The 24,938-nt window shown below is 47.8% G+C and overlaps 2 protein-coding genes across 9 annotated transcripts in view; one reads left to right on the top strand and one right to left on the bottom strand.

Moving 5' to 3' along the window:
• The window catches only part of FCSK (fucose kinase), a 32,038-nt gene extending 16,691 nt beyond the window's left edge, over nt 1–15,347 (bottom strand). The window contains exons 1-12 of one of the 8 annotated variants that reach the window (XM_048515258.1): nt 14,357–15,347; nt 8,707–8,815; nt 7,468–7,619; nt 6,476–6,526; nt 5,989–6,114; nt 5,317–5,389; nt 5,005–5,102; nt 3,123–3,203; nt 2,280–2,399; nt 1,732–1,903; nt 871–998; nt 580–681 (exon numbers count right to left, since the gene is read on the bottom strand). In XM_048515258.1, the coding sequence (XP_048371215.1) occupies nt 580–681; nt 871–998; nt 1,732–1,903; nt 2,280–2,399; nt 3,123–3,203; nt 5,005–5,102; nt 5,317–5,389; nt 5,989–6,114; nt 6,476–6,526; nt 7,468–7,619; nt 8,707–8,785 (1,182 nt within the window). In that variant the 5' untranslated portion in view covers nt 8,786–8,815; nt 14,357–15,347. Of the gene's footprint in view, nt 1–579; nt 682–870; nt 999–1,731; nt 1,904–2,279; nt 2,400–3,122; nt 3,204–5,004; nt 5,103–5,316; nt 5,390–5,988; nt 6,115–6,475; nt 6,527–7,467; nt 7,620–8,706; nt 8,898–12,240; nt 13,387–14,356 lie in introns of those variants that run through there. The other 7 variants (XM_048515260.1, XM_048515252.1, XM_048515254.1 and 4 more) reach the window with 7 other exon arrangements.
• A 2,983-nt stretch (nt 15,348–18,330) lies between these two features.
• ST3GAL2 (ST3 beta-galactoside alpha-2,3-sialyltransferase 2) overlaps nt 18,331–24,938 on the top strand; it is a 51,495-nt gene continuing 44,887 nt past the window's right edge. The window contains exon 1 of the mRNA XM_048515466.1: nt 18,331–18,561. The gene's annotated coding sequence lies outside the window, so the exon portion shown is untranslated. The remainder of the gene's footprint in view (nt 18,562–24,938) is intronic.

Below are 24,938 nucleotides of genomic sequence, written 5' to 3'. Positions count from 1 at the left end.
CCTTGATGCATTCCCAACATTGATTTCCCAATATGGGACTGCAGGGAGACCACCCTCGGTGGAAGGGAAGGTCTTGCAGAATGTAGCTTCCAGCTGAGCAGAAGGTGAAGAGAGGTTAGGGGAACTTCAGACTCCTCGGACTGTGACACTTACAGGGAAAGGAGAAAGAGACTTCTGCCGGCATCCTGGGTAGGGTCCAACCAAGGCCCAGAGGTGACAGAACCTAAATCCAGCCTCCTAGACTGCTACCTAGCTCTGCTCCTGATGCTGCTGTGCTTTGCTGTCCCAAGTATCCCATCCTTCTGCACCTAAGCTAGGTTCCGGTAAGCAAAACAGATTGCAATTGTGGACTTCTGGGCCTTTTAACCAGAAGCAAAGTGTCCAGTGCTTGTCCCAGCACACAAGCTATGCTTTTGTTAATCTCAAAATCTCCTCCTGCCAAATCTACAGGCTTAGCCCCAATTCTTGGTCCTTGCCCGCACTCTGAATCAGCCAGATACACAGAAGTGTATCTATAAGCCAGACACTGTTGGAATGAACAACAGAGAATTGCAGGAGCTCCACCGAACGGGGACGTACCTTCAAACAACAGTGCTGAATAGCACTTCCTGGCCCCAAGGACACTGCTCCTTCGAGCAGGCTGTTAGTAACCGAGCAGCCCTCTTCCAAGAGTTGTGGCTCCTGTGTGCAAGAGACAAGGAGGAAGAGACTATGGGGACATGACAACTCTGGGAGCAAGGTGTGCCCTCAACTACAGGGAACTTCAGCTGAATCTGCAGGCACTTGGTGTGTCTGCAGAGATGCTGGGCAAGTTTACAAAACAAGATGTTGGCCCAAGTTTACAAAGCAAGATGCTGGGAAGGTACTTACAGCCACATCAGAATGGGCCACTTTGCAGAAGGACTGGCTGTGAGCCATGCCATCGTGGGCTGTTAAGTGGAGGATATGGTCACTGGATGACATGCTCATGTAGCTGTAGCTTCCACCAGGAATGTACGCTGCAAAGAGACAAGAAAGGAAATAATCTTGCCAGGAACATCTGGCCTGGGAACCGCAAAACACCAGAACAATGGGACTTTCAACTGAAGCAGAGATCTCAACTAATAAGCACAGGAACACATCTGTGGAGAATTAGTTTATTATACTTCATTTCTACTGCCCTTCTCTTCCCAACGGGGACTCAAAGTGGCTTGCATCAGTCTGCTCCTCTCCGTTTTATCCTCACAATAGCCCTGCGAGATAGGTTAGGTGGAGAGTGAGTCACTGGTCCAAGCTAACCCATGCCAGCTTCCACGGTAGAGTAAGGATTTGAACCCAGGTGTGCCAATCTGAGTGTGACATCCTAACCACTCTACTATGCTAGTTCTGTTTTGGTCCCTCGAAGCAAGAGAGCCCTTAGCACAAGACAAAGTGTAGCTGCTCCTTTGCCACAGTTTTGGGGTTCCAGTGCGCAGGCTGGACTTCACCCTCCATCTTCTGGAGATGCTCATCCTGCCATTTTCTGGCTGTTTTGCCTCCTTGGGTCGAGCAGATGAGATTCTCTATTGAGTGCCAGACCTCTGTGGCTGTGTACATGAAACCCAAATATGTACTATCACTCCCATCCTTTCCTGACACCCAAGAACTCCATTTGAAAAAGAATTCCCAATCAACGTCAGCAACACAGAATCCATCCAATGTTTTGATTCTGCTCTAGTGAAATGCAAAGCACACTTGAGGTCACATCTTCACCCATAGTGAGCGGGACTGTATGGAGTGCCTTCCACAGCACGGATCGGGCGTTCTTGATCACTGATGCATTCTGGGTATCTCCACTGCCCATTCCTGGGCTCTGGCCTTTCACGAAGGCTTCTTCAGCCACCCCCTGGGCCATGCACAACAGGATGTCGAAGAACAGGGACAGCTAGTTTGGAGCAAAGAGAAAAGAACGGCCATCAGCTGACCCATATGAAGGCAGCGCACTCAACCGGCAGGAGGCTGGAACCAGTTGCTTTGGTGGGATTTGTACATTTTTTGATTGCTACAAACTGCCACCACAGACCAAGGAAGGGAAATCAAAACTGGAAGAATACACAGGGCAAAAGAGACAGGAGAACGTACTAAGAACTGAGCCAGGACAAGCTGCCCCGGGCCTGAAATCACTCCACGTACTTTGCTGTTCTCCAAGCATACCTCTAAAACAGAAGCAGGATCTTGGGGCTCTGAGCAAACCCATTTGATTCTTTATTTGCAGCGTTTGCCTACGAACTGCAGCAAGATGGCAGCCGGGAGGGCCTCACCTGAATGGGTGGTGCTCCAGAGTCCAAGCCCAAGTAGGTGCAGGCATCAAGGGGGGGAACCACGTGGGTAGCCAGAAGCTGTTCTGCTGTCTCTGCAGAGAAGAAGACAACTCCACAGACCTGCCAGACCAAACAGAGGTTGGAACAGAGCTCTTGTTGTGCTCTTCTGCAGCAGCTGTCAGACACGGCATGCGTGTCTGACAGCTCAGTTCAGTTTATTTATTTACGGTGAACAACCAGTAAAACAACAATTCATAAAAAGCCAAATTCCAAATTATTTATAAACGAAGAGATTAGAAGAAAGAAGAAGAGGAGGAGGAGGAGGAGGAGTTTGGATTCATATCCTCCCCCCTTCCTCTCCTTCAAGGAGACTCAAAGGGGCTTACAAACTCCTTTCCCTTCCCCCCTCACAACAAACTTCCTGTGAGGTAGGTAGAAAGTTAAAATATAAAGGAAAACTTATTTTAACATTCCTCTATAGGACTGAAGACTCTCCTGTCCACCTGCTCTCCTGTATTTGTTTACTAAAACACATCACTGGAAATTATTTTGTCCTTACCCAACAGTAAATAGTTCAGTTTCCGTTTATTGTCTTTTCCAGTCAAAATAGGCCCCAGGATTTCTTCTCCAAGCTTGTCATATAGAGGCCACTTAAGCAACTCATGTGTCTGACAGCAGTCCTGTGCTAGCAAATAAGGTTTGCTGTTCAACGTGGGCAGCCACGGTTTTCTAGTCACCCACGGATCACCCTGCATCTCAGCCTAGCCACAGGGTTGTACCCGGTGGGATCAACTCACAGTATTCCAGGAGAGAGATTTATATTACCCCAAGAGCCAGACTTACCAATGGGACTTTTCCATCTAATCCCATGCACTGCTGAATCTGATCTTCAGGGCATTGGTAGAGAATATCTTGCACAACTCCCTATTGAGAAGAGGGCCACAGTTAGCCTGCCGGCTAGGGTTGCCAAACTTCAGGCAGAGGGGGGAAGGCGCCCAGTGCACTGGTGCGTCCTCTGCCCCCCATCCTGCCCCGGAACGCCCTTGCCATGCCCCCACAGGGGTGTGCGCCTGGTGCATCTCGCGCCCCCCTCCCGCTTGGAGCTACGCCTCTGGCTTGGAAATCTCCCAGAATTGCAACTGATTACTAGCAACACAGACCAAGTTCCCTTGGAGAAAACAGCAGCTTTGGAAGGGAGATACTTTATGGCATTATACCCGCTGAGGTCCCTCCTCTCCCGAAACCCGAGTTCTACTCCCAAATCTCCAGAAACTTCCCAAGGCTCAGTTGGCAACTTTACTGCCAGCCCAGAAAACTATTGTTCCTTGGCAACATCTACACTTGATAAAACTACTATTGTGTATTAAGGATCTTAAATGGGGATAGCTGAGCTTTAGAACTAAAGTAAAGCACAGAACAGGTGAGACAATCGTGCTCAGCTTTCATATTGTTTTAAAGGTGATGTTTGTTTCCCCTTATCTTTTATATTGTTGCTGCTAAATTATAAGCCCGTGATGGAGGCGAGAAAGGCATTCCTTCTTCTTCCAAACCACCCAGTCACTTTCTAAGTGCTTTCTAAGTGGATCCATAAAGCATACTTTGGAATTTGTGCTTCTCGAGCTGCTGTCTCCTGCCCACGCTGTGTGAAAAATCACTTCAGAAGCAGAGATGAGGATTGATTTGAGTGAATAGGGCCCCTTCCGCACATGCAGAATAATGTACTTTCAATCCACTTTCACAATTGTTTGCAAGTGGATTTTGCTATTCCGCACAGTAAAATCCAGCAGCAAAGTGCACCGAAAGTGGATTGAAAGTGTGTTATTCTGCATGTGCAGAAGGGGCCCTATCAGGGAAGAGTTCTGCTGTCCAAATGCCATTCCCAAATCCTTAGGCACCTGTAAAATTTGAACCCCAAGAAATCGTCATGACATTGGCTATCGCGATTAATTATTACATGCAAGGACTGAAAAATTAACATAGATTGCAGGAAATTAATACGAGCTTTTATACTTTCAGAAGGCAGACAGCTGCGTGTTCAAAAACGGCACAGCAGGGCAGATCATAAGACTGGCAACAAAACAACTGGGATTTATGTCTTTAAGCACCACAGCTCAACTTTGCCATTTGCAGGAATGAGCTCCGTGTCCTGGGCTCATTAGTTAGATGGCCAGTGACCTCAGTCTGCAAGTTAAACCAGGGAATCCGCTATTCGTAAGCACAGACGACCAATCTCTGTCCCCTGAGACCAATTGTATTAATAGACTTCTTAGCGGTGAGGCTAGGTCAGGGAACATTTATTGATTATTGCATTTTATTAACTGATTATTGTATTTTAATGTTTTAATGCTTATGTGTTAATGTTATTGTAATCTATTAAACTATATGCGTGAGCTGCTTTGACCCTGGCTTTGGCTGGAAAAGGGCGGGATATTAAATGTAATAAGTCACCATCCATTTTTATACATTATTTATCACCTTATTGGAATATTGGAAGGTGTTTTATAACTTTCAATGTTTTGTTTTATCTAATGTTTTAGTGAGTTTTAACTTGTTCTAACCCATCCTGAGCCCCTCAGGGAAAGAGCAGGATAAAAATATGATTGATTGATTGATTGATTGATTGTGATTGATTGTTTGATTGATTGATTGATTGATTGATTGATTGATTGATTGATTGCATACATACAAATAAAATTAGGCTGCAGAAGATCTGTTGATTGCATACCTGAGCATTGGCAAGGTAGACTCCATGCTTCCGGGCATAGGAGATGCTTCCAGGCACGGCAATGACTCTAGCACCCCGAAATCCAACCCAATCAATCTCTGGGAGGGGAAAGTTTATAAATTCGCTATCAATTTCTCTGTTCAGACTGCCCTTTCAATATAAATGAAAACTAAGCAAGCATCTCCAAATGAATAAGAAGTAAAGAGAGGAGTCCCTGCATGCCCCAGGAGAGCACCCCAATTCTTCATCCCAGTACGGAAGGGCCAACAGCCATCTCCCACCAAGTCCCTGGGAACACTTGGACACACTCACCAGCTGAGGCAGGCATCGAGAGAAGCATATCAGTACTGCAAACCCACACACCTGGCGGGGATCCCTTGCACACCTGGAAAGGAAGCAGGATGCAAAAAGGGAGTTGGAGGTACCTGGCTCTGTCTGTGAGACGAGTGGAGACCTAAACAGGTTTGCTGTTCTTAATCCCTCTGTCAGGAAGCAGAATGTGGACGTGTGTGGGTTCCAACTAAGGTTTAACTATACAGTTTTGGGCGAATCCTAGTTGGCCCCAGCATGGTGACATCACTTCTGGTTTTCTATCAGAAGTAACATTGTGCCTCCAAATTCTCCCATCATGTTGCCAACCACAACTGGCAGTCCTAAGACACATGCTCAGACAAGATCGTATAAACAGCAAACAGTCCTCTTCCCACAATTCCACCCAATCTTAACTTTGTCCAGTATGTATGGCCACCCCAAAGAGTTCCTGCGTGGCTGTACTCCATTGGCTAGTCAGGGGTCTGCAATTGGCCATGCTGGCAGGGGCTGATGGGAATTGTAGTCCATGAACATCTGGAGAGCCGCAGGTTGCAGACCCCTGGGCTAGGTAGTCTACAGCAGCAGCACACATCAGGGTGGGACTCACCGGCTGCAGCAGCACCATTGAGGCCAACACAATAAAAAAGTCTGCAAGGGACCTGCCACACAGACCTGGTATGTCAAGGTAGCCAGCAGGCTGTCCAGGTTGCAGGTGAGTGCCTCAATGGGGGCAGCAGGATCCTCAATGGGGAGACAGGTGAATGCTCGGCTGCAGTCATCAAACAAGAAGTCCCGGCCCTGAGCAGGAGAAAAGGGGTATAGAGCAGTAAGACTAGCAAGTGCAGGCTGAAGAGCACCCACCGCCACCGCCGCCCAGTTGAGAAAGACAGTACAATCCTAAAGAGAGTTCCTCCAGTTTAAGCCCACTCATTTCAATGGATTTAGACTGGAGAAACTCCACATAGGGTTGCACTGATCCAAGTTTTTCCCCCTCAGGTAACACTCAGGTTGCAGCTTTTCCTACCAGTTGCACTTAAAATGCCTAGCCTGCTTCATCCTCTTTGACCTGTTCCAAAACTCTGCAATCTAGAGGACCCCACCCACTCAGTCACACCGCACCTCTCCCAACCTTAGAGACGACTAGTCTCTATCATCTCACCATGTGCAGGATGAGTATCCGGGCCTTTTGCAAGACATCAGATGTGACTACCTGGAAGGGAAGCAGAGAAGACTTCCGTGAGGTAAGCAAGGGGCTGAAAAGAAAGCTACAAGGTGGGTAAGCATTTATGTTTGAGGAGAGCAAGGGAAAGACATATGAAACAGAAGAAATCTTCTCTTGATGAACGAAGGGCTCTACACAGGTAGAAGTCAAGTGTCAGCTCTTCCAGAGTGAAAATGAATTTGTAATCCTAAAGCATTTTGATTTTGTGAAAATGACTGTTTCAAGTCCCTTTCAAGTTTTACAGCTACTGCAGGGAGACATGTTTTATATCTCCACACACCCCGACTCTCTGATGGCTTACATAAGGGTGATCTGCTGGCCAATTGGGCAGCAGCTAGAACAAGGGTCCCAAATGTTGCTGGGTTGATCAGTGCTTTTGCAGTTTTGAGAACCAGGCGAGGGTACCACCACAAAATGGCTGCCATGCAGTACTGTGGAGCCAATCACAATATGTCTGTGACTGAGTTGGCTATTTCTGGACCAGTTGCCTCCCGGGGTCTACTGAAACACCTACTCCAATGAGGTGAAGAACCCCAAGACTGGTTATTTGCTCTGGGAAACAGATGCTTTGAGTAGGGCTGCCATCTCCATGATGGGAAACACCTGGAGATTTGGGAGTGGAGCCTGAAGAGGGTGGGGTTTGGAGTGGGAGGGACTTCATCAGAGTAATGCCATACAGTCCATCCTCCAAAGCAGCCATTTTCTCTGAGGAAAATGATCTGTGTCATCTTGTGATTAGTTGTAAACCCAGGAAAACTCCAGTTACCATCAGGGGATTAGCAACACTAGCTTTGGGATTGAAGCAAATGGATAGCAGGAAACCCTCAATGGACATCACGTGATGGTGCCCATTGAGATAGATGAAGTAAAGATGCTCTAGGAAGGCCAAAGATCCAGGAGCTATGGCTGCTCAGCAGCCACTCTCTTACCGTATAGCCGGCTCGAGCACTCAGATGCTCAGCTGCCACAAGGAGAGCATTGAGGGTGGCCCCTCCACTGCCAACCTGGACCTTGGGGTCTTCAACAGTGAGCAAGATGGGGCGCTGGCCCAGAGTGCCCCGATCCCGACGGACCTCGAGCTCTGTGAACAAAGCAAATGGCATATCTTTTCCTCAATACCAATCACAGCATGGAGGAAGCAGGCCTGGGGTGGAAGCACATGTGAGATTCCAGAACTCCCAAGAGACTCAAGAGGGGCTACAAGGGTGATGGAATTTACCTCACAGGAGATCTCAAGGCTCAGAAAGCCCCTTTAGGCTGTAAGTAGCAAATGGTAAGCATTTGAGTGCAACTACATTGGCACAGAGCAAATCAGGAGCTGTACCCTTGGGGGCAGAGTTGGCTGGTTGGGTCGTCAGACAGAAGCTGGACTGAAGTGTGTGTAGAGGAAAGAGATTAAGTGAGGTGCTGTAGCATGCAAGAGGAATCTGTGTTCTGTGTGGAAGTTATTAACCTAAGTGGCAAGTTAGGAAATTAAGCTTTGTGTAAGTTATTAGCCTAAGTGGCAAGTGAATAAAAACCCACCTCTGTTGTTAGGCCTATTAAGAAACCTTAGAGAAACAATCACTAGCTGGTCAAATGAGGAAAAACAAAAGGCTTTCTCAATGAGCTTTTTGTGAGAATGACAGCTGACTTAATAAAAGGTATCATCAGATAAGAGTTGTTTCACCCCATGCCTGGGGAGTGGCTCCAGTTCTTTCCAGGCACCCAGCTGACCCACATTTCCTCTACCCCTTCTGGTCTACTAGATTCTGGTCCAGCCAATGGGAGTCTCCCCTAGGTGAAGAGATACACCTTCGCAGTCCTTTTAACACAGTGATCTAAAAACGGTTCTCTGCAGCAGACAACGAAAATATTCTGTGATCTGGAACTGTAATCAGGAGAAACCTAATTACAGAATTACTTCTACTGAATACTTTTGGTGAATTATTATCAAAAAAGAGAAGGAAATTGAATACTGAAACAGAGACCATTAAGACCTAAAATTATTACACGTAACTCCTGCTTCCAAGGAGGCACAAGCTAAGATGTATGTTGTTTAAAAATGGAATTAAGCTCCAACTTTGCTCCAGCTTCATTCCGGCCCAAATGGGTGAGCCAAGTTTCTATGCAATTTGGTGGTTCTGATTCCCAAGTGGAAGGGGGGGGGGGTTGGATTCTTCCCTTACCTCTGTGGAAGGCAAAGACACTGTCCTTATACTGGCATGTTAGGACAATGACTGTCCATTCCATCGCTTCTCCGGCCATCCACACAAAACCAGTCTCTGCCTTGGGGGACTGTTAAGGATGTCAGAAGAGAGTCCATCAAAGGTTTCCCCACTCAGAAATACAAATAAAATACAAAGAGAGTCTTCACAAGCTAGTTAGAAAACACAGAATCAGTATACTATGCACATCAAAGCAAAACAAGAACAAAAGCAGTTTGTTTTAAACCAGGGGTAGGGAACCTGCGGCTCTCCAGATGTTCAGGAACTACAATTCCCATCAGCCTCTGTCAGCATGGCCAATTGGCCATGCTGGTAGGGGCTGATGGGAAGTGGATTCTAATTTATCTGGAAAACACGATTCCTGACTAAATAAAGGTGAGGGAACCTCTCGCGTGCCTCCAGATGTTCAGGAACTACAATTCCCATCAGCCTCTGTCAGCAGCCAATTGAAGCGCTGGTGAAACTGTTGTCCATTCTAAATCAGTTAATATAATTGTAATGGCTTCTTTTGTAATGATGTCTGGAGAGGAGGCATAAAAATCTCCTAAATAAATACACTGTATAATACTCCAGGGAACTTTTCCATCATAGTCATGTTATCATTGATATGAATGATAAGAGTATACAGAAGTTACAAAATAGTGGATAGACTGAGTAGGGAACAAGTAAATGGGATTCCTGGATCCATCAAGGGTCAACATGCCAATGCTAGACACAGTATGGGAATTGGATCAAGAGATCTAGGTTCAAAATCTTGTCATGGATCCTGCTTGGTAATCTTGTCTAGAGGAGTGATCCTAACAGGACCCTCCATGGCACCATCAAGAGGTTTCCTCATGGCCATTCATTTATTTATATTTATGTATTTTTAAAAATATACCCTGCCTCATACCTGAGTCTCCAGGCAGCTTACACAGGTTAAAAACAATTAGAAAACCACAGAGGTGGTCCAGACTCCAATTACTGCTTTTGTGGATACTGAGTAAAGGGAGTGCATTTCAATACCGTCATTAAACATGATTTATCACAGCCAAGCTATTACAAGGCACGTAAACAATGTCTGAGCTTTCATTTCAGGAAATGTTCACAATCTGGGTTTCAGGACTACAGATTTTAGTCCTTGTTTGATCAGCAGTGAAGTGAAGCTTTTGTAAATACCAGCAGATGTATGCTGCTGGAAGGCAAGTTTTAAAGAGGCTGCTGCTGTTCTGGCTTTTTCAGCATCCTTAGACTGCAATACCTATAAAAGATTGTGGGAGGACTTAAATCACAGTGTTTCCCTCTCAGCACAACCTGGATATCAACCCAGTTAATGTCACTACTGTTCCCCAAAGGCCAAATTACTGAGGGTCTTGATTTTTTAAAAAATCATGGTGTACAACACTATCATACCTGTGGAAGTTCCTTTCCATTACAAGATCTGTTTTTTCCTTCACAAAAATAAACACCTGCCACAATTTTGTACATGAGCTTTGAGTGTTAGCAGCCTATGTTCTACCACAAAAGTATGCTATTTAGCTGTAGGTACAGAAGATGGTAAAAAGAGAATCTCTCTGAATTTTCCCAAATTGTTGATCATGAAGTTAAGCAAGAATGTTATTTCAACACTTCAAGCACACTTTTGGTCACCAAACTAAATGTAACACTATTCAGAGGATTCGAAATCAATACATAAAATAAAGATAAATAACACAAGAGCATTTTTTTGGGCTAGACCACCACCAATAAGGTTTGCCCACATAGATCCTCTCCATTGGCCAAGCCCACTGTAGCTTCTTGGATGGTCTCCAACAGTCTTTTACCATCCCAATTCTTACACAAGGCTTTTAAAAGTTTGATAGGCTTTCTAGAACAACTGTTTGCAGGGTTTTCTAGCATAGCTTCAGTGTTCAACGACAAGCCAATGAGGAAGTCAGTTGGAGGTTGAGGAAAGGAAGCCCGCTGGGGATGAGATGCCAAAGAATCAGCTCTCTGAAGCTGCCATTTCCTCTTAAGAAACGGATCCCTGCTGTCTGGAGATCAGTTGTAGTAAGGGAGAACTCCAGACCCCATATGGAGGTTGGTAACTCTAAACCTAACTCATATGGCCTGCAAGTGTCCTGTTGTCTCCTTTGCAGCACCAGTCAGGGCTGAGGGGTGAGACTGTACTTCCTGGGTAACAATGATGCTTAGGGCTCCCTAACATCGGTTAGATGTCACTTGCTTCATTACAGTATCTCTGGGCATCTTTATCCCCCATGGAACTTCAGTGTCCATATATACTGGCAGACAGATGTGGGGGGGTTAATGATGCACTAAGCCTCTCTGTCTAATGGGCACATGTGGTGGAGGAGATGTCCATGAATAGCTATTAGCCATGATGACAAAACTGAACTTCTAGAGAGGCTGTCTACCTCTGATTACGAGTGGATAGAAGGCAATTTCAGGGTAGGGCCTCGGCCTCCATGCCTTGATTTGTTGGCTTTCCAGGACAAGTGGTTGACCACTGTGTGAAACACAATGCTGGATTAGACAGATCACAAACAGCTGCCAAACTACTGGAGAAAAAGTGTCCTGTCCCTTTAACTGAGGCTCTATGGAATGTTATTTACCTGGGGATATTATTTACCTCCAGGCAATGAAAAGCTTCTGCCGCCTATTTACATATATATTAAGTCTTTGTTAAAGGAGCAGGGTGTTTTCTCTGCTGGCAACCCTTGCCTGATCCAGCAGGGTTCCACTTAGGGCAGCATTTCAGTAAAACAGGAGTTGAGTGACACCTTAAGGACTGGGAGAATTCATCCTCGCATAAACTTTCATGAATTAGCGCTCACTTTTCCAGATGAAGTGTGAATCGTACTGTCACCCAATCAATTATGGAGAGGAAGGCAAGATTAGAACACAGAATCCACAAACATTTGATGAAGGGGGCTTTAACTCAAGAAAGCTTATGCTAGAATGCATTTTATGAGACCTGCAGGTGCCATTCGAATGGCTTCCCCAGACTAACCTGCAGAACTACTTTGGGCACTTTCACACATGCAGAATAATGAACTTTCAATCCACTTTCCATGCACTTTGCAGGTGGATTTTACTGTGCGAAATAGCAAAATCCGCTTTCAAACAATTGTGAAAGTGGATTGAAAGTGGATTGAGACTTAACACGTTTCCATTCATGCAGCTCTTGCTGCGTACTGGAATCTGCTTTGTCAGGGGCTGTAACCCAGAAAAACATATATGGGCGGGAATAACAACAACTTAATCCCCCACAGTGCAGAGGGCTCCACTACATTTTAAAGAAAATGTGTCGGCTTCCAGCTACCACCAGACGTTGCCGCTGCTGCGGCATTGCTGAAAATGTAGCAATGGGTCCGAACCCAGACTCTGAACAACAGCCCCTCCAAACTGCACCGCCCGTTTTGCTAGCCAGACTTCAGGCTGAGCCCCACCAGCAATGTGCGCAAGCATGCACATTTACAGACTCGAGAATCAGTTCTGCAACGCAGCGGGACTTACTTCTGAGTAACCCTGTATAAGATCAGTTTATGAAGAGCCCACTACCATTGGTTACCTCTTGCATATGCCACGACAACCCCCTCCTGCGCGGCCGGCCCTTTAACTGAGAACTCTTTCGAATGCTGCATTCTGGGAATTGCAGTGAAGCACATTGATCCGTAGAAGAGGGAACGAGAGGGTGCCGCAGAGCAGAACTCGGCTTCCCGAAAGACCCCGCGCTTCTTGCGGGAAGGCAGTGTGCTTCGTCTTAAAGAGGAAGCAATCGTGAGTTACGTTAAGGCTGCCAACCTCCCCGAGGGGGGAATGGCTTGTTCCTTTCGCAAAGGTTTAATGGGATGTTATTAACTTGGAAAAGTGTCAACAGCCTCAAAATAATTAAACAAACATTTTCCTTTATTGCTAAAACAATGTTACTTGGCGTTTTGCCAGGAAATCCTCCTAAGAAGCTCAACGATGTTGGTACCTATTAACAGCAGCCAGAGGAATGATTGCATTCTGTTGGAAAACTAAAAAAAAGACTCATGGAACAAAATCCGAACAGCTAAGCTGCAATTCTAAACGGGCACAGAAGAAGCAAACCATCAGGATCAGTGCCACTAGCAGCCACCAGATGGCGATGCTCACAATGTTGCCTAGAGAATTGGCTGGGAGAATTGGCTCCCACAAGCTGGGAGTTCCACAGGTAGCGTCAGTGCCACAACTGTGTAGCCCTTGCGCGTCAGACAGTAAGAAAACTGGGAGCTGACCATCATCTACTGAACTAATATCTAAAGAGGAACATATGGGAAAGCAAATAACTAGAATTTATTCTGAGCTGGATGTCAAAGTTAGAACTGAACCTGGAAACATATCTGGAGCCCTGGGTAGAGATATAAGAATCTCATGACTGTTGAATTGTTAATACCTTACTAATGCCAGAGAGCTTTGAACTGATTGAAATTTCCTGATGATTTCAAGAGCAGCCCACAACAATGACCTTCCCATGTTACCCTGTGCAGATACTCCAATAGTGCTTGCAAGGCCAGAAACAGAAACCCAACAAGGACTGATGGCTTTGTACATTTGTGCTTTTTCCCAGTAAATGGCTTTATTATATAAATGGCACTAAAGGAAACATGTGAAGTTAAGTAGTTCTATTGATTTGTTTAGAAAATGTATACGTCACCTCTTCAGAGACCTGCTCAAGGAGGCTTACAGCTACAACATTAAAAACCACTGAAGCACAGCTATTAAAAAAAAAAACCAAGGGTCATTAAAATAGCACAAAACAATATTCAGCAACCTAAAATGATATCCATGAAACAGTTCCCAGGCTAGAAGGAAACCACAAAACTGCTTTATATGTGTGAGAGAAAAGGTTTGGCCAGGCTCCTAGGACAGTAAGATCAGTGGCAGAAAAAATCAGACCTTCAGAAAATTGCACCTGGAGCAAGTTCTAAAGTTAGACCCCCTCCCCCGCATTGCACCGTCCTTCTGGGTGGGTGGTGGGCAGCTAGCAGCGGGCGGGGTGAGTGGGTGGGATGAGCAGCAGGCAGGCCTGTCGAGCAGGTTGAGCGAGCAGCGAGTGAGCCAGATGGGAACTCAGCAGGCAGGCGAGAGGCTAGCAGGCGAAGAAGGCACAGGGGGAAAAGAATTTGGGTGACCTGCTTGAAGTGGCAGGCACCTGGGGTGTCGAAGCCCTTCCTGCAATGTACCGCATTAGTCCCCAGGTACGCCACTGAGTAAGATAGGTGCAAGCCTCACAGGGGAAGGCCTTCCAAAGGTGAAAAAAAAGCTCTATGTTTGCTATCTACATCACCCCTGCAGGTGGGGCACAGACTGCACAGTTTGGGAAGAAAATCTCCAAAGGCAGGCTAGACAACACAGACATTCTATTTTCTTGTGTGGTTTGGGGGCGGGAATCACTGCCTCTATACTGTGGATGCTCCTTACCCTGAAATGGGTAGCTGAAGACATATTCACACGCATCAGGGCTGTTGCTGATGTTATTCTGTTTGGAACTTTATAAGGTTAGAAGAGATGGAATAGAGTACAATTGTGTTAGGAGGTTTCCCTCATTCACTTGTAGGCCTGACACCAGATGGTTTATTTAGTAATGAAAATATTTACATCCCACCTTTCCTCAAGCTTGCAGAGAGCAGGTGCAGCTGATTCTGCTCCGCCAAGCCACAATCACAGCAAAATGCTAACAATACAAGAAGAAACAACAACCTGAAGGAAGCAAGAAATAGGGTTCACTATCTGAAGAAGACAGGCCTGAAATATCAATGCAGTTTCTCGTTCAAACCTCTGCCAGCAAACGACAGTTCCATGGAATCAGTGGTGGGATTCAAATAATTTAACAACTGGTTGTTTACAAGCACCATTTTCACAACTGGTTCTGCTGAAGTGGTGCGAACCTGCTGAATCCCATCACTGCATGGAATCTATCTCTAGCCAGAAAGACGCCTATTACTAAAGACTTGCCTATTTGCATGCACTGAATCCACCCACACACTCTGCACAGACAATGGGACTGGACCTGACAAGATAGGAGACCATTTTTTCTTTCTGCCTGAAGGAAGACAGACAGCAAACATGTCTGGATTAAGCTGACAGCTCCTCCAGGCCTGTTCTTGAGTCATTACTTGGAGATGGCCCTTGCGTTTCACAGACTTTCAGACCCACAGATTGGTCCCGCCAACATGTGAGTAGGAGAGTCAGGGAGAGGAGGTCTGTTTTCTCCAAATACGTTACACTTTAAAACAATGGATGGGAAAAAAAATAAGGAAAGGAAGGCTGATGCTGCTCTGATCCAGAGAACACAGAAAAATATGAGTTGACACTTTTAAAAAATTTCATACCATCAGCAATTTGTGGCTTTATGAGAAGGGTGTTGCTGTATACTTCAGCAACACCAGACAATTAAAGATGCCAGACAAAAAGCAAGCGGAAGGATTTTCTTTTCTTACAAGGTATGTTGCACCCATGCCCTTAATTCTAAGTAGGAGGAATTTTCTTCTCATTTTACCACCCTGACAAATTTCAGTGCAAAGAAATTGTTCTTGAAGGGATGGTGTAGTAGTGGTTAAGAGCAGGTGGATTCTAATCTGGAGAACTGGGTTTGATTACCCACTTCTCCACCTGAGTGGCAGAGGCTTATCTGGTGAACCAGATGTGTTTCCGCGCTCCTACATTCCTGACCTGGGGCTACTCACAGTTCTTTGGAGTTCTCTCAGCCCCACTTACCTCACAAGATGTCTGTTGTGGGGAGAGGAAGGGAAAGGAGCTTGTAAGCCACCCTGAGTCTCCTTACAGGACAGAAAGGTAGGGTATAAATCCAAACTCTTATTCTTCTGCTTCATTTATACCCTATCTTTCTCCCCGGTGAATAGTTTATATTGTTCCCCTCACCTTCATTTTATTTTCACGACAGCCCTGTGAGCTAAGTTGGGCTGAGTGTCTGATGGGCTTAAGGCCATCCAGCAAACATCCATGGCAGAACGGAGATTTGAACCCAGGTCTCCCAGATCCTAGTCCAACAACTCTAAACACTACACCAATCTGGTCTATTCTGTTGGGTGGCAGTACACACTTTTTGTAGTGTCACAAATATTTGTGTGGAATTAAATATGTTTCCATGCCATTGGATATACAGGATTGTAATTTACATTGCTTCCTCCAGCCCTGAGACAGTTCCTGTCCAGCTACAGCAGCCTTGAACCTACTATTTGGCTCCAACCTCTTCCTTCTGCTGCAAGAGCAGGCAGGTCTGGGAATGCTGTTCTTCCCCAGGAGCTGTGGTAGGACTTCTGGGATGAGGAGCTGGCCCCACTCTCATTGGTGGGCCTGTCTGCAGTGCCTGGGGCAGCCTTGGCCCTCTGCAACAACCATGGCTCCAACATAAGCATGTCAAGACTCTCAATCTGTGCTTCTGATACATGATTTTAATTTAGGATGTTGTGGGTTTTTTGGGTCGTATGGCCGTGTTCCAGTAGCATTTTCTCCTGACGTTTCACCTGCATCTGTAGCTGACATCTTCAGAGGATTTGAAGCCACAGAGGCTTCAGATACAACCCGGAAAACCTACTAGTAATGATTCCGCCTGTGAAAGCCTTCGACAATACAGATTTTAATTTAGTTTCAATTCATGTATTCACGCAGTGAATCTGAAATTGTTGGCATCCGCCCTGAGCCCTGCGGTTCAGGGGGAGGGTGGGCTATAAATATAAGCATAAATAAAACAAAAAATGTAAAAGGAGAAAAAGATAATAAAGAAAAGATGACGACTACTGTTTCCTTTAAATAGCCTGTCAAGAGCTGTATTTACATTTTCCTTTTCTGCCCACCGACAATGTACCCAGCGCTCTTTCAAATGTTATAGAACAAAAGTGCATTCTTCCTACACCATTCTTTTGCTTTTGATCACTGCCAGTAACAAGTCCCTTACATGAATAATCTGCTCAACTATGCACAGTTGGAGATTTAGTCACTAACTACTGCCGCCCCACCCTTCTCAAGGGGGCTAACAGGATGCCAAGGTGGCCAAAATAGGGCAATGAAGCCCACAATGCTGACATGGCAAAGCACAAAGCAGTGTTATAAATACAACCAGTCCTCAGTAGAGTCCTTTTCCGTCCAGCAGGCTCCATATGTTCCTCCAGCATAATCAACAGCAGCTCTGAAAGGAGATTATTGTCCAGGTTTCCTCAATACAGCAAGATGATGAGACAACTGTAATTTTCGGCACCCTTTTCTTGGCCGCCGCTGCGGTGAATATTTTTGCAGCTTCCTGGTGCCTGCCCTGCTTCTGTGTATTCACTGTATGTGCCTGAAACTCTGGTGTGTCTGCGTTAAGTTTCTCCTACCTCCACAATCCAGGATTCATCATCTCAGGCTTCCCAATAAATGTTTCCTTTCCACACAGCAGAACACATTCAAAAAGAGCAGGGAACAGTCTGGCCCAAATTATTTTAATTTTAAAAAAATTTAAAGGGTAGGGAAGTTGGGTTGCCAACTGCCTGGAGGTAAAAATGTCATGTCTCTTTAATAGAGGATGAATGGATGTTCTGTACTAGGATATGTTATCGACTTGCATGGCAGGAAAAGCTTCAATTGCTCATTTCCACACATCCTATTCAAGGGCCAGGGCATTCCCCCCCCCCCCCCAGCATGTTTGCACCCTATTAAGCTAAAGCAGGGTAGGGAACCTGCGGCTCTCCAGATGTTCAGGAACTACAATTCCCATCAGCCCCTAGCAGCATTGGCCATGCTGCTAGGGGCTGATGGGAATTGTAGTTCCTGAACATCTGGAGAGCCGCAGGTTCCCTACCCCTGAGCTAAAGGGTCACAGCCAAGGTGGACCTCAAAAGGAAGGGCAGGTTTGCAGAGCCCTTCAATTTATGGGGAAACCTGCTCAACCAAAGGAGCCCTGCAGGGCAGGCGTGACTGAACAGGCATCACGAGGGGTCCCCCCGCAGTTATCATTCTGGGATCTGAGCCAAGCACAGTCTGCACTGCAGGGCTGGCCTCAGCTTGCTCGAGGGCTTCCCAAGGGGATGGGCGCGCCTTCGCCCCCCCCCCTCCTCCTCCTCCTCCTCCTCCTCCCCACCCCGGCTTGGACTTTCCATATAGCTCAATGGCTGCAGAGGTTTGTGTTTGGAGCTGAAATCCAGCACTGCCCCCCCCTCCCCCCTACCAAGGCCTGCGTGGCGCATCCGACTGCGGCAGCCTCGGGCCAGGGGATGGCCGGGTTTGGATCCCGCGCCGCCGCCTAGGAGCCGCCACGCACGCACGGCTTGTCTCCCTTAAGCAACCGGGCGCTGAGGCCGGATCCCCGGAGCAGACTCTGCCGAGGGCGCATCCCCGCGCCTCTCCACGGCCGGCCTCCAGAGAGGGACCCGCAGGCAGCAGGGCCCCTTCCTCGCCCCCGGGCCCTCCTTCGGCAGCGGCGGCGACGCACCCATGCCCGGGGGACTGGTCGCCCATCTTTCCGGCTCGCCCCCTCCCCGCGACAGCTGACTACAAGCCCCGCGAAGCCTTGCGCCAAGTCCCGCGCCTTTGCGCGCCGCCAAACTACACTTCCCAGGCTCCCCTCCCCATCCATCCCGCCGCCTCCTCCTCCTCCTCCCCGCCGCCCCCTCTCTCCCTCTCCCCCGCCGCCGGGGTGGGAGTGCCGGAGGATGGAGCGCGGGGGGCGGCCGAGCCGGGATGCCCAGCCTGGCAGGCAGGCGGTGGCAGCGGCGGCGCAGGAGGAGCGGCAGCCCCGCTGAGGGTGGCCGCCCGGGCAGCCGGAGCGCGCAGCATGCTGTGCGCCGCAGTCTCCCGCAGGAGCCGGAGAAGGTACCGCCGGGGCGGGGGGCGCGGGGGGGTCGCCTCTACTTCGCGCGCCCTGCTGGGGCTCCTGCGCGCGGCTGCCTGGGGCGCTTTAGGCCGAGCGCGGCTGCTGACACAGCGCCGGGCCTGGGCAGGGGCGCGTTCAGACGTGCGCGCGGGGGGCGCAGCCTTCCACTGCGGGGCAGGCAGGGGGAGCGAGGAGACGCGCTGGGTCGGACCCCGAGGCTTGGCTGCCGAAGGCCGCCCTTGCGGGGCTGGGATCCCCCCCCCCCCCAGCAGACCCCTCCCCGAAGGAGCCGGGCACAGACAACGGGGGGAGGGGGGGTCCTGGGAGGGGGTCCGCAGCAGAAGTTCAAGTCCGATCCAAGCGGCTCCACTGGAACGCCAGGAACATCTGCCTTGGCGAGCAGATGTTGGGCGCCTGCCTGGGGGAGGGGAGGACTGCCAACCAACCCCTTTGTTCTCCGTCGCTCCTCCGAGATCGCTGGCATCTCTCGGTCTCTTTCTGACTCATGCTTCTCCCGCTTTCCTTCCAAGGAGCTCGGCCTCCCTCCCCCCCCCATGTAAACTTCACAACAACCCAGTGAGGTAGATGAGGCTTAGCGGGGAAACCCTTCTTCTGTTTCCCCACCAGTTTCATGGGCGAGCCTCCCAAGCAACAGGGACCAGGGCCAGAGCATCTCTCTTGAGCTGCTTGGTGCGGAATTCCGCCTCTTGCCAGGTTTGTTTTCCTGGAACGTTTTCACTGTTCCATGCGCTGGGGTATTTGCTTCTCTGGGCATGGGTAGAGTGTGGTGTGGTTGCCTGTGCAGCCCCTTGTGCTTTGGGGGCCTTTTTAGTCCAATTCCTATCATGGACGGGGGTTTAAAGTAGCAAATGGGGCCTAAGGCAGGGGTAGTCTCCCCTTCCATCTTTTCCTGGCTCAATACATCAGTCAGACATAACAGTGTGTTCTGCACATGGGATCAGTTCTCCACTCAAGCAATTGAGGAGATCCCGTGCGATGGATGCTGGCAGCGTTGATGGAACCAGGAATGTGGGAAATAGTTTCTTGTTTTCTGGATCCACCAGTTAGGGCAGATTGAGGCTTGCTCCCTTTCTTCCCAGTGTCTACAACCTTCATCTCTTTTCCCGCCGCCGCCCTTGTTCCCTGGCATGCCAACCTCCTCGTGTTGAATTTTTGGGGCATCTGAGCCAAAATTCTTATCCTGCTATAATCTATGTGAATGAGCATGTTTTGGATCCTAGCACCTCTGGGTGATAAATATAACTACGTTATGTTCTTGTTTCCGTTCCCGCCATTCACTCACTCCAGGTTGCAAACATAAAAAGAGCCTTGCTAGTCCCCCATGGACTGTGGCCAGCTGGAATCCCTGGTGATAGCCCATAATCACAGTGCAAAGAAGCGTCCCCTGTTTTGTGCTGGTATTTGGCAGTAGATTGCCTGACTGAGGAAGAGTTTGGATTTATACCCCACCTTTCTCTCCTGTAAGGAGACTCAAGGTGGCTTCCAAGCTCCTTTCCCTTCCTCTCCCCACAACAGACACCTTGTGAGGTAGGTGAGGCTGAGAGAGTTCTTGAGAGAACTGTGACTAGCCTAAGGTCACCCGGCAGGAGTGTAGGAGTGCGGATACACATCTCGTTCACCAGATAGCAGTCTGCTGATCAAACCTGGAGTGGGGAATCAAACCCAGTTCTGTAGATTAGAATCCACCTACTCTTAACCACTACAGTATTCTGGCTTCTTTCATGATGGTGTCCAAAGTCTGGTACCTTCCTTTTGGGATCTGCATTTCAAGAGTCTTAGGAAGACATTATGCTGCCTGCCGGTCACTGAAGATGAAACTGTGTCCTGGTTTCAAGCTTATTTTGGTCCCTGCCCTCTTCCAGGGTGACGGGCTGGCTGCTTTACCTTCCCTTTGGCCACTTTTGTTTTCTGCATGTGGTGTGGTCAACCTGGTGTTCTCACGGTTAGATGTAGGAGGGGATCTCAGAATTAAACAGGGTCAACCCTGGTAAATATTTGGGTGGAAGACCTCTAAGTAATACTAGACTGTGATGTGAAGGCAAGTGATTGCAAACCACCTCTGCATGCTACCGCTGGTCACCACATCGGATATGATTTCACAGCAGGAAAAATGCATTTAGAGGGGGTAGGTTCCTGTCTAGCAGAAGAGAGGAAATGAGGTCTGTTGGAGAGCAGCTAGCTGGTTTGCATATTAGCAGGGAGGGTTTTTGAGCTGGGTTGAAAGCTGGGAAAACGGAGGCTCAGCTGGCAGGCAGCGGCTGGCCAGTGAGAACCCCAGCAGTATCCTTGCTGGTCAGAAGCAGTTTGCGCCTGAATCATCTGGGAACCTGGAAGTACCTTAATTTCATCTAGCCAGTGAATAGTACACTCTTCAGTGCCAATAGTACACTCTGAGGTGCCAAAGTTCAGAATACGCTCAGGGCAATGGAGGAAATCATGTTAGAGCAGGATTTGGCTTAACAGGAGCTTCTGGCTTCCCAGGGAAGAGAGAAAGAGGACTGAAATTGACTTTTTCTGCCAAGATGTGTCTGACTCTGCATGCAAAACATAAAGTGGTTGATGATGTGCCTGGTATTGATTGTTGTTTTTGAAGTCTGCTTTAGATCATGGCCAAATGGTGTTGCTATCCTACAGGGAAACGGTTTGAAATCTCCTATAGTGGCATTTTGACAGGGGGAAAGGACAACTTGCACCAAACTTCTCTGGTGCTTCTGGTTTGGGCAGCAGCTTCTTTGCTCTGCCCTATTGATGTATCTGGGGAGGCTTAACCATCTTTTGCTAATTTCATTTTGGTTAAATTTTGCTGGTCAATAAAAGCAGGTCCCTCACCTTGGTTTGTGGTCCAAACCTTGTTCAGGAGGCAAACCCGCAGTGTGGAAATTATCCCTGGACACTAGGGTTATATTTTTGCACACCAGATTTAATGCCTTGGAGGGGGGAAGATGTCAACTCAAACATGGAAATGTTTGACAGACTGGCCGCTGTTACGCATGTCTTAGATTTTACTACTGTGACATGTTCCAGATGGGAGTTGTTCAATGCATAAAAATGGCTTTTAGTCTAAAATGCAGTTTCCAGAATTTTAAGTGGAGCTTAAGGGAGCATATAACCCCAATACTGTTCTGTTGTCAGTGGCTGCCAGTTTATTTCCAGGCCTAATTTAAAGTGTTATACTTTTGGACTTCATTTGCACCTTTTCTCATCTGTCGTCTACATATAACAGGCATATAGAAAATTTCCCAACTTTCCATTTTTGTATAAAGCATTCAAACAGGGAGTAGCGGAGCAATTCTAGTTATACTTGGATGATGCTTCTTCCCTTCAGCCTGTCTTCGGACCTGGTTTTGGGACTGTGACCTGGGGCTCACGTCAAGGAAGGTTGGAAGGACATCCAGGCAGGTGCACATGTGGGTAAACTGGAAGGAATGCTTGAGCCAGGGGTGCTGAGTGGGGGTCCTGGATGTGGTAAGAGAGGAGAAGGGCCCCTAGGCACTCTGTGCCGAGGGCCATCCTAAACCTGAAAATGTCCCAGCTGAGACCACACTGATAGCTCTGCTGGGCACTTGCCTTTTACAGATAGATAAGAATTTCCTTGTTTGTCCTTCCCAATCCTTCAGTGGCTTTTGATTACGCCAGTGGTTCTCAACCTGGGGGTCGGGACCCCTTTGGGGGTCGAACGACCCTTTCACAGGGGTCGCCTAAGACTCTCTGCATCAGTGTTCTCCATCTGTAAAATGGATAAATGTTCAGGTTGGGGGTCACCACAACATGAGGAACTGTATTAAAGGGTCGCGGCATTAGGAAGCTTGAGAACCACTGGATTACGCCCTCTTATTTGAGTGCTTGGAGAGAAGTTGGGGGTTAGAAGGACAGCGGAGGGAGTTTATTCTTTTTTGTCTAGTCATACTTGTTCACTGGGGAGTTTCAGTGTTTATTGGAACTGGATTTGGGATTCCTTTGGGTCTGGTTGTCACCCGTGCCTTCTGCATTTCTCAGGTTGCTCAGTGAAGTAAGAATATCTGTAGCATTGGGAGGAGGTGTTGTTAATATATTGATGATGCCCAGTCCCTTGTTTCTTCAACACGAACTCCAGATCTGTGATCTTGATCATGATGCCCAGATGCAGTGGGTAAGGGAGAGCCAATGAAAATAAGATCTATGTAAGACAGGGGTGATGCCATTGGGGAAAGCCAGTGTTCTGGGTGGAATTAATCGGCTTGTTTGGGACAGGGTGTATCTGTCATTGGCAGATCCAGTAAAAAGATCCAGCATTGCTTAGGGAGTCCAGTAGGAGACCTTCCGCCTTGGACCACATGTTTCCTCCTGCTGGTTGACAGGGCAGTGAGGTAAGGATGTTGTGTTGCACTCATGCCACTTCTGGTATGAACTGGAAGTGACATCATCATGTAGGCAAACCACTTTATGATTCACCCCAAGCCCTGTGATTGCCCTTTAGAGCAGGGGTGTCCAACCCCGTTCCTCCAGATGTTCATGGACTACAGTTCCCTTCAGCCCCTGCCAGCGTCACCCAGAGCTCTATGTTTTCACTTTAGAGCAGGGGTGTCCAGCCCCGGTCCTCCAGATGTTTGTGGACTACAATTCCCTTCAGCCCCTGACAGCGTCACCCAGAGCTCTATGTTTGCACTTTAGAGCAGGGGTGTCCAGCTCCAGTCCTCCATGGACTACAATTCCCTTCAGCCCCTGCCAGCGTCACCCAGAGCTCTATGTTTGCACTTTAGAGCAGGGGTGTCCAGCCCCAGTCCTCCGTGGACTACAATTCCCTTCAGCCCCTGCCAGCGTCACCCAGAGCTCTATGTTTTCACTTTAGAGCAGGGGTGTCCAGCCCTGGTCCTCCAGATGTTCATGGACTACAGTTCCCTTCAGCCCCTGCCAGCGTCACCCAGAGCTCTATGTTTTCACTTTAGAGCAGGGGCGTCCAACCCCTTCCTCCAGATGTTCATGGCATGTGCAGGTGGGAAGTATAGTCCATGAACATCTGGAAGGCCAGAGTTGGACACCTCTGCCTTAGAGCTGTTGGTGAATAATAAAGTGCTGCATGAACAGAGTGAATTCAGCCCCGGTTCATGCCAGAAATGTTATCTCACCAGTCAGGGTAATTCTGCTTCCCTCACAGTCTCCTGCCGGGTGCCAGTGCTGGGCTGGCAACCATACCCTTGCTACTAGAGAAGCAGGTTGCTGTTGTTACCAGACGCATCCTCTGTTACGTTTACAGAGAGTTTGTGTGATGCAGTGGGTAGAGTGCCGGGCTGGGATCTGTGTGACCCAGTTTCAAATCCCTACTTTATTGTTGAAGCTCGCTGAGTGACGTTGGGCCAGTCACTTGCTCTCAGTCTAAACTGCCTCATAGGATTATTGTGAGGCTAAAATGGTGGAGAGGAGAACCACATAAGCTGCTTTGGGTCCCCATTGGGGTGAAAGGTGGGATATACTTAAAATAAAGTGAGTAAATATAAAGATTATCTCCCTTTTTAGGCTCGGATGATGTTACCATTCTGAGTTACAGCCTCTAGGCTGCATTACTACGGTACACTTTACACGTGGGCTGTCTTGGAAACCTGCAACTAGGGCAGAGTGCAGTCTCCGGTTTACTTATTGGCTAAGAATACACTGGTGGTGGAAAGTGTTGTCCAGTCATAGCCAATTTATGGCAACCCCACAGGGTTTTCTAGGCAAGAGATGTTCAGAGGTAGTTTGCCATTGCCTGCCGTTGCGTAGTCACCCTGGACTTGCTTGGTAGCTTCCCATCTAAATACCAATCAGAGCGGACCCTGCTCAGCTTCCAAAATTGGGCCCAAGACATCCAGGTCAGTCAGGGCATAACTACATCATGCTGATTTTCAAACAGCTGGTTACCCAATAGCCTTCTGGGCACAATTCAAGGCACAATCCTTGGGGATTGGGTGGTCTATCAAATGTAAATAATAATAATAATAATAATGATGATGATGATGATGATGATGATGATGATGATGATGATGATGATGATGATGATGATGATGATGATGATGCAAAAAGATTGCCCAGACTGAGTACAAACAGAGACACAACTCAGTGGCCAAGATGATCCACTGGAATTTATGCAAGAATTACAACATAAGAACAGCTAAGAACTGGTGGGAACATTGTCCAGAGAAAGTAATGGAAAATGAGAAGGTCAAGATCAAATGGGACTTTCGAATCCAAACGGACAAAGTGTTGAAACACAATACACCAGACATCACCGTGATCGAGGACAAGAAAGTGAACATCATCGACATAGCAGTCCCCGGTGACAGCAGGGTCATTGAAAAAGAACACGAGAAGGTCACTAGATACTGCGATTTGAAAATCGAGC

Source organism: Sphaerodactylus townsendi, linkage group LG14 (assembly GCF_021028975.2).
Source record: "Sphaerodactylus townsendi isolate TG3544 linkage group LG14, MPM_Stown_v2.3, whole genome shotgun sequence".
NCBI lineage: Eukaryota > Metazoa > Chordata > Lepidosauria > Squamata > Sphaerodactylidae > Sphaerodactylus > Sphaerodactylus townsendi.
Note: the sequence above shows the minus strand (reverse complement) of the source record. Positions and strands in the feature narration are given on the sequence as shown.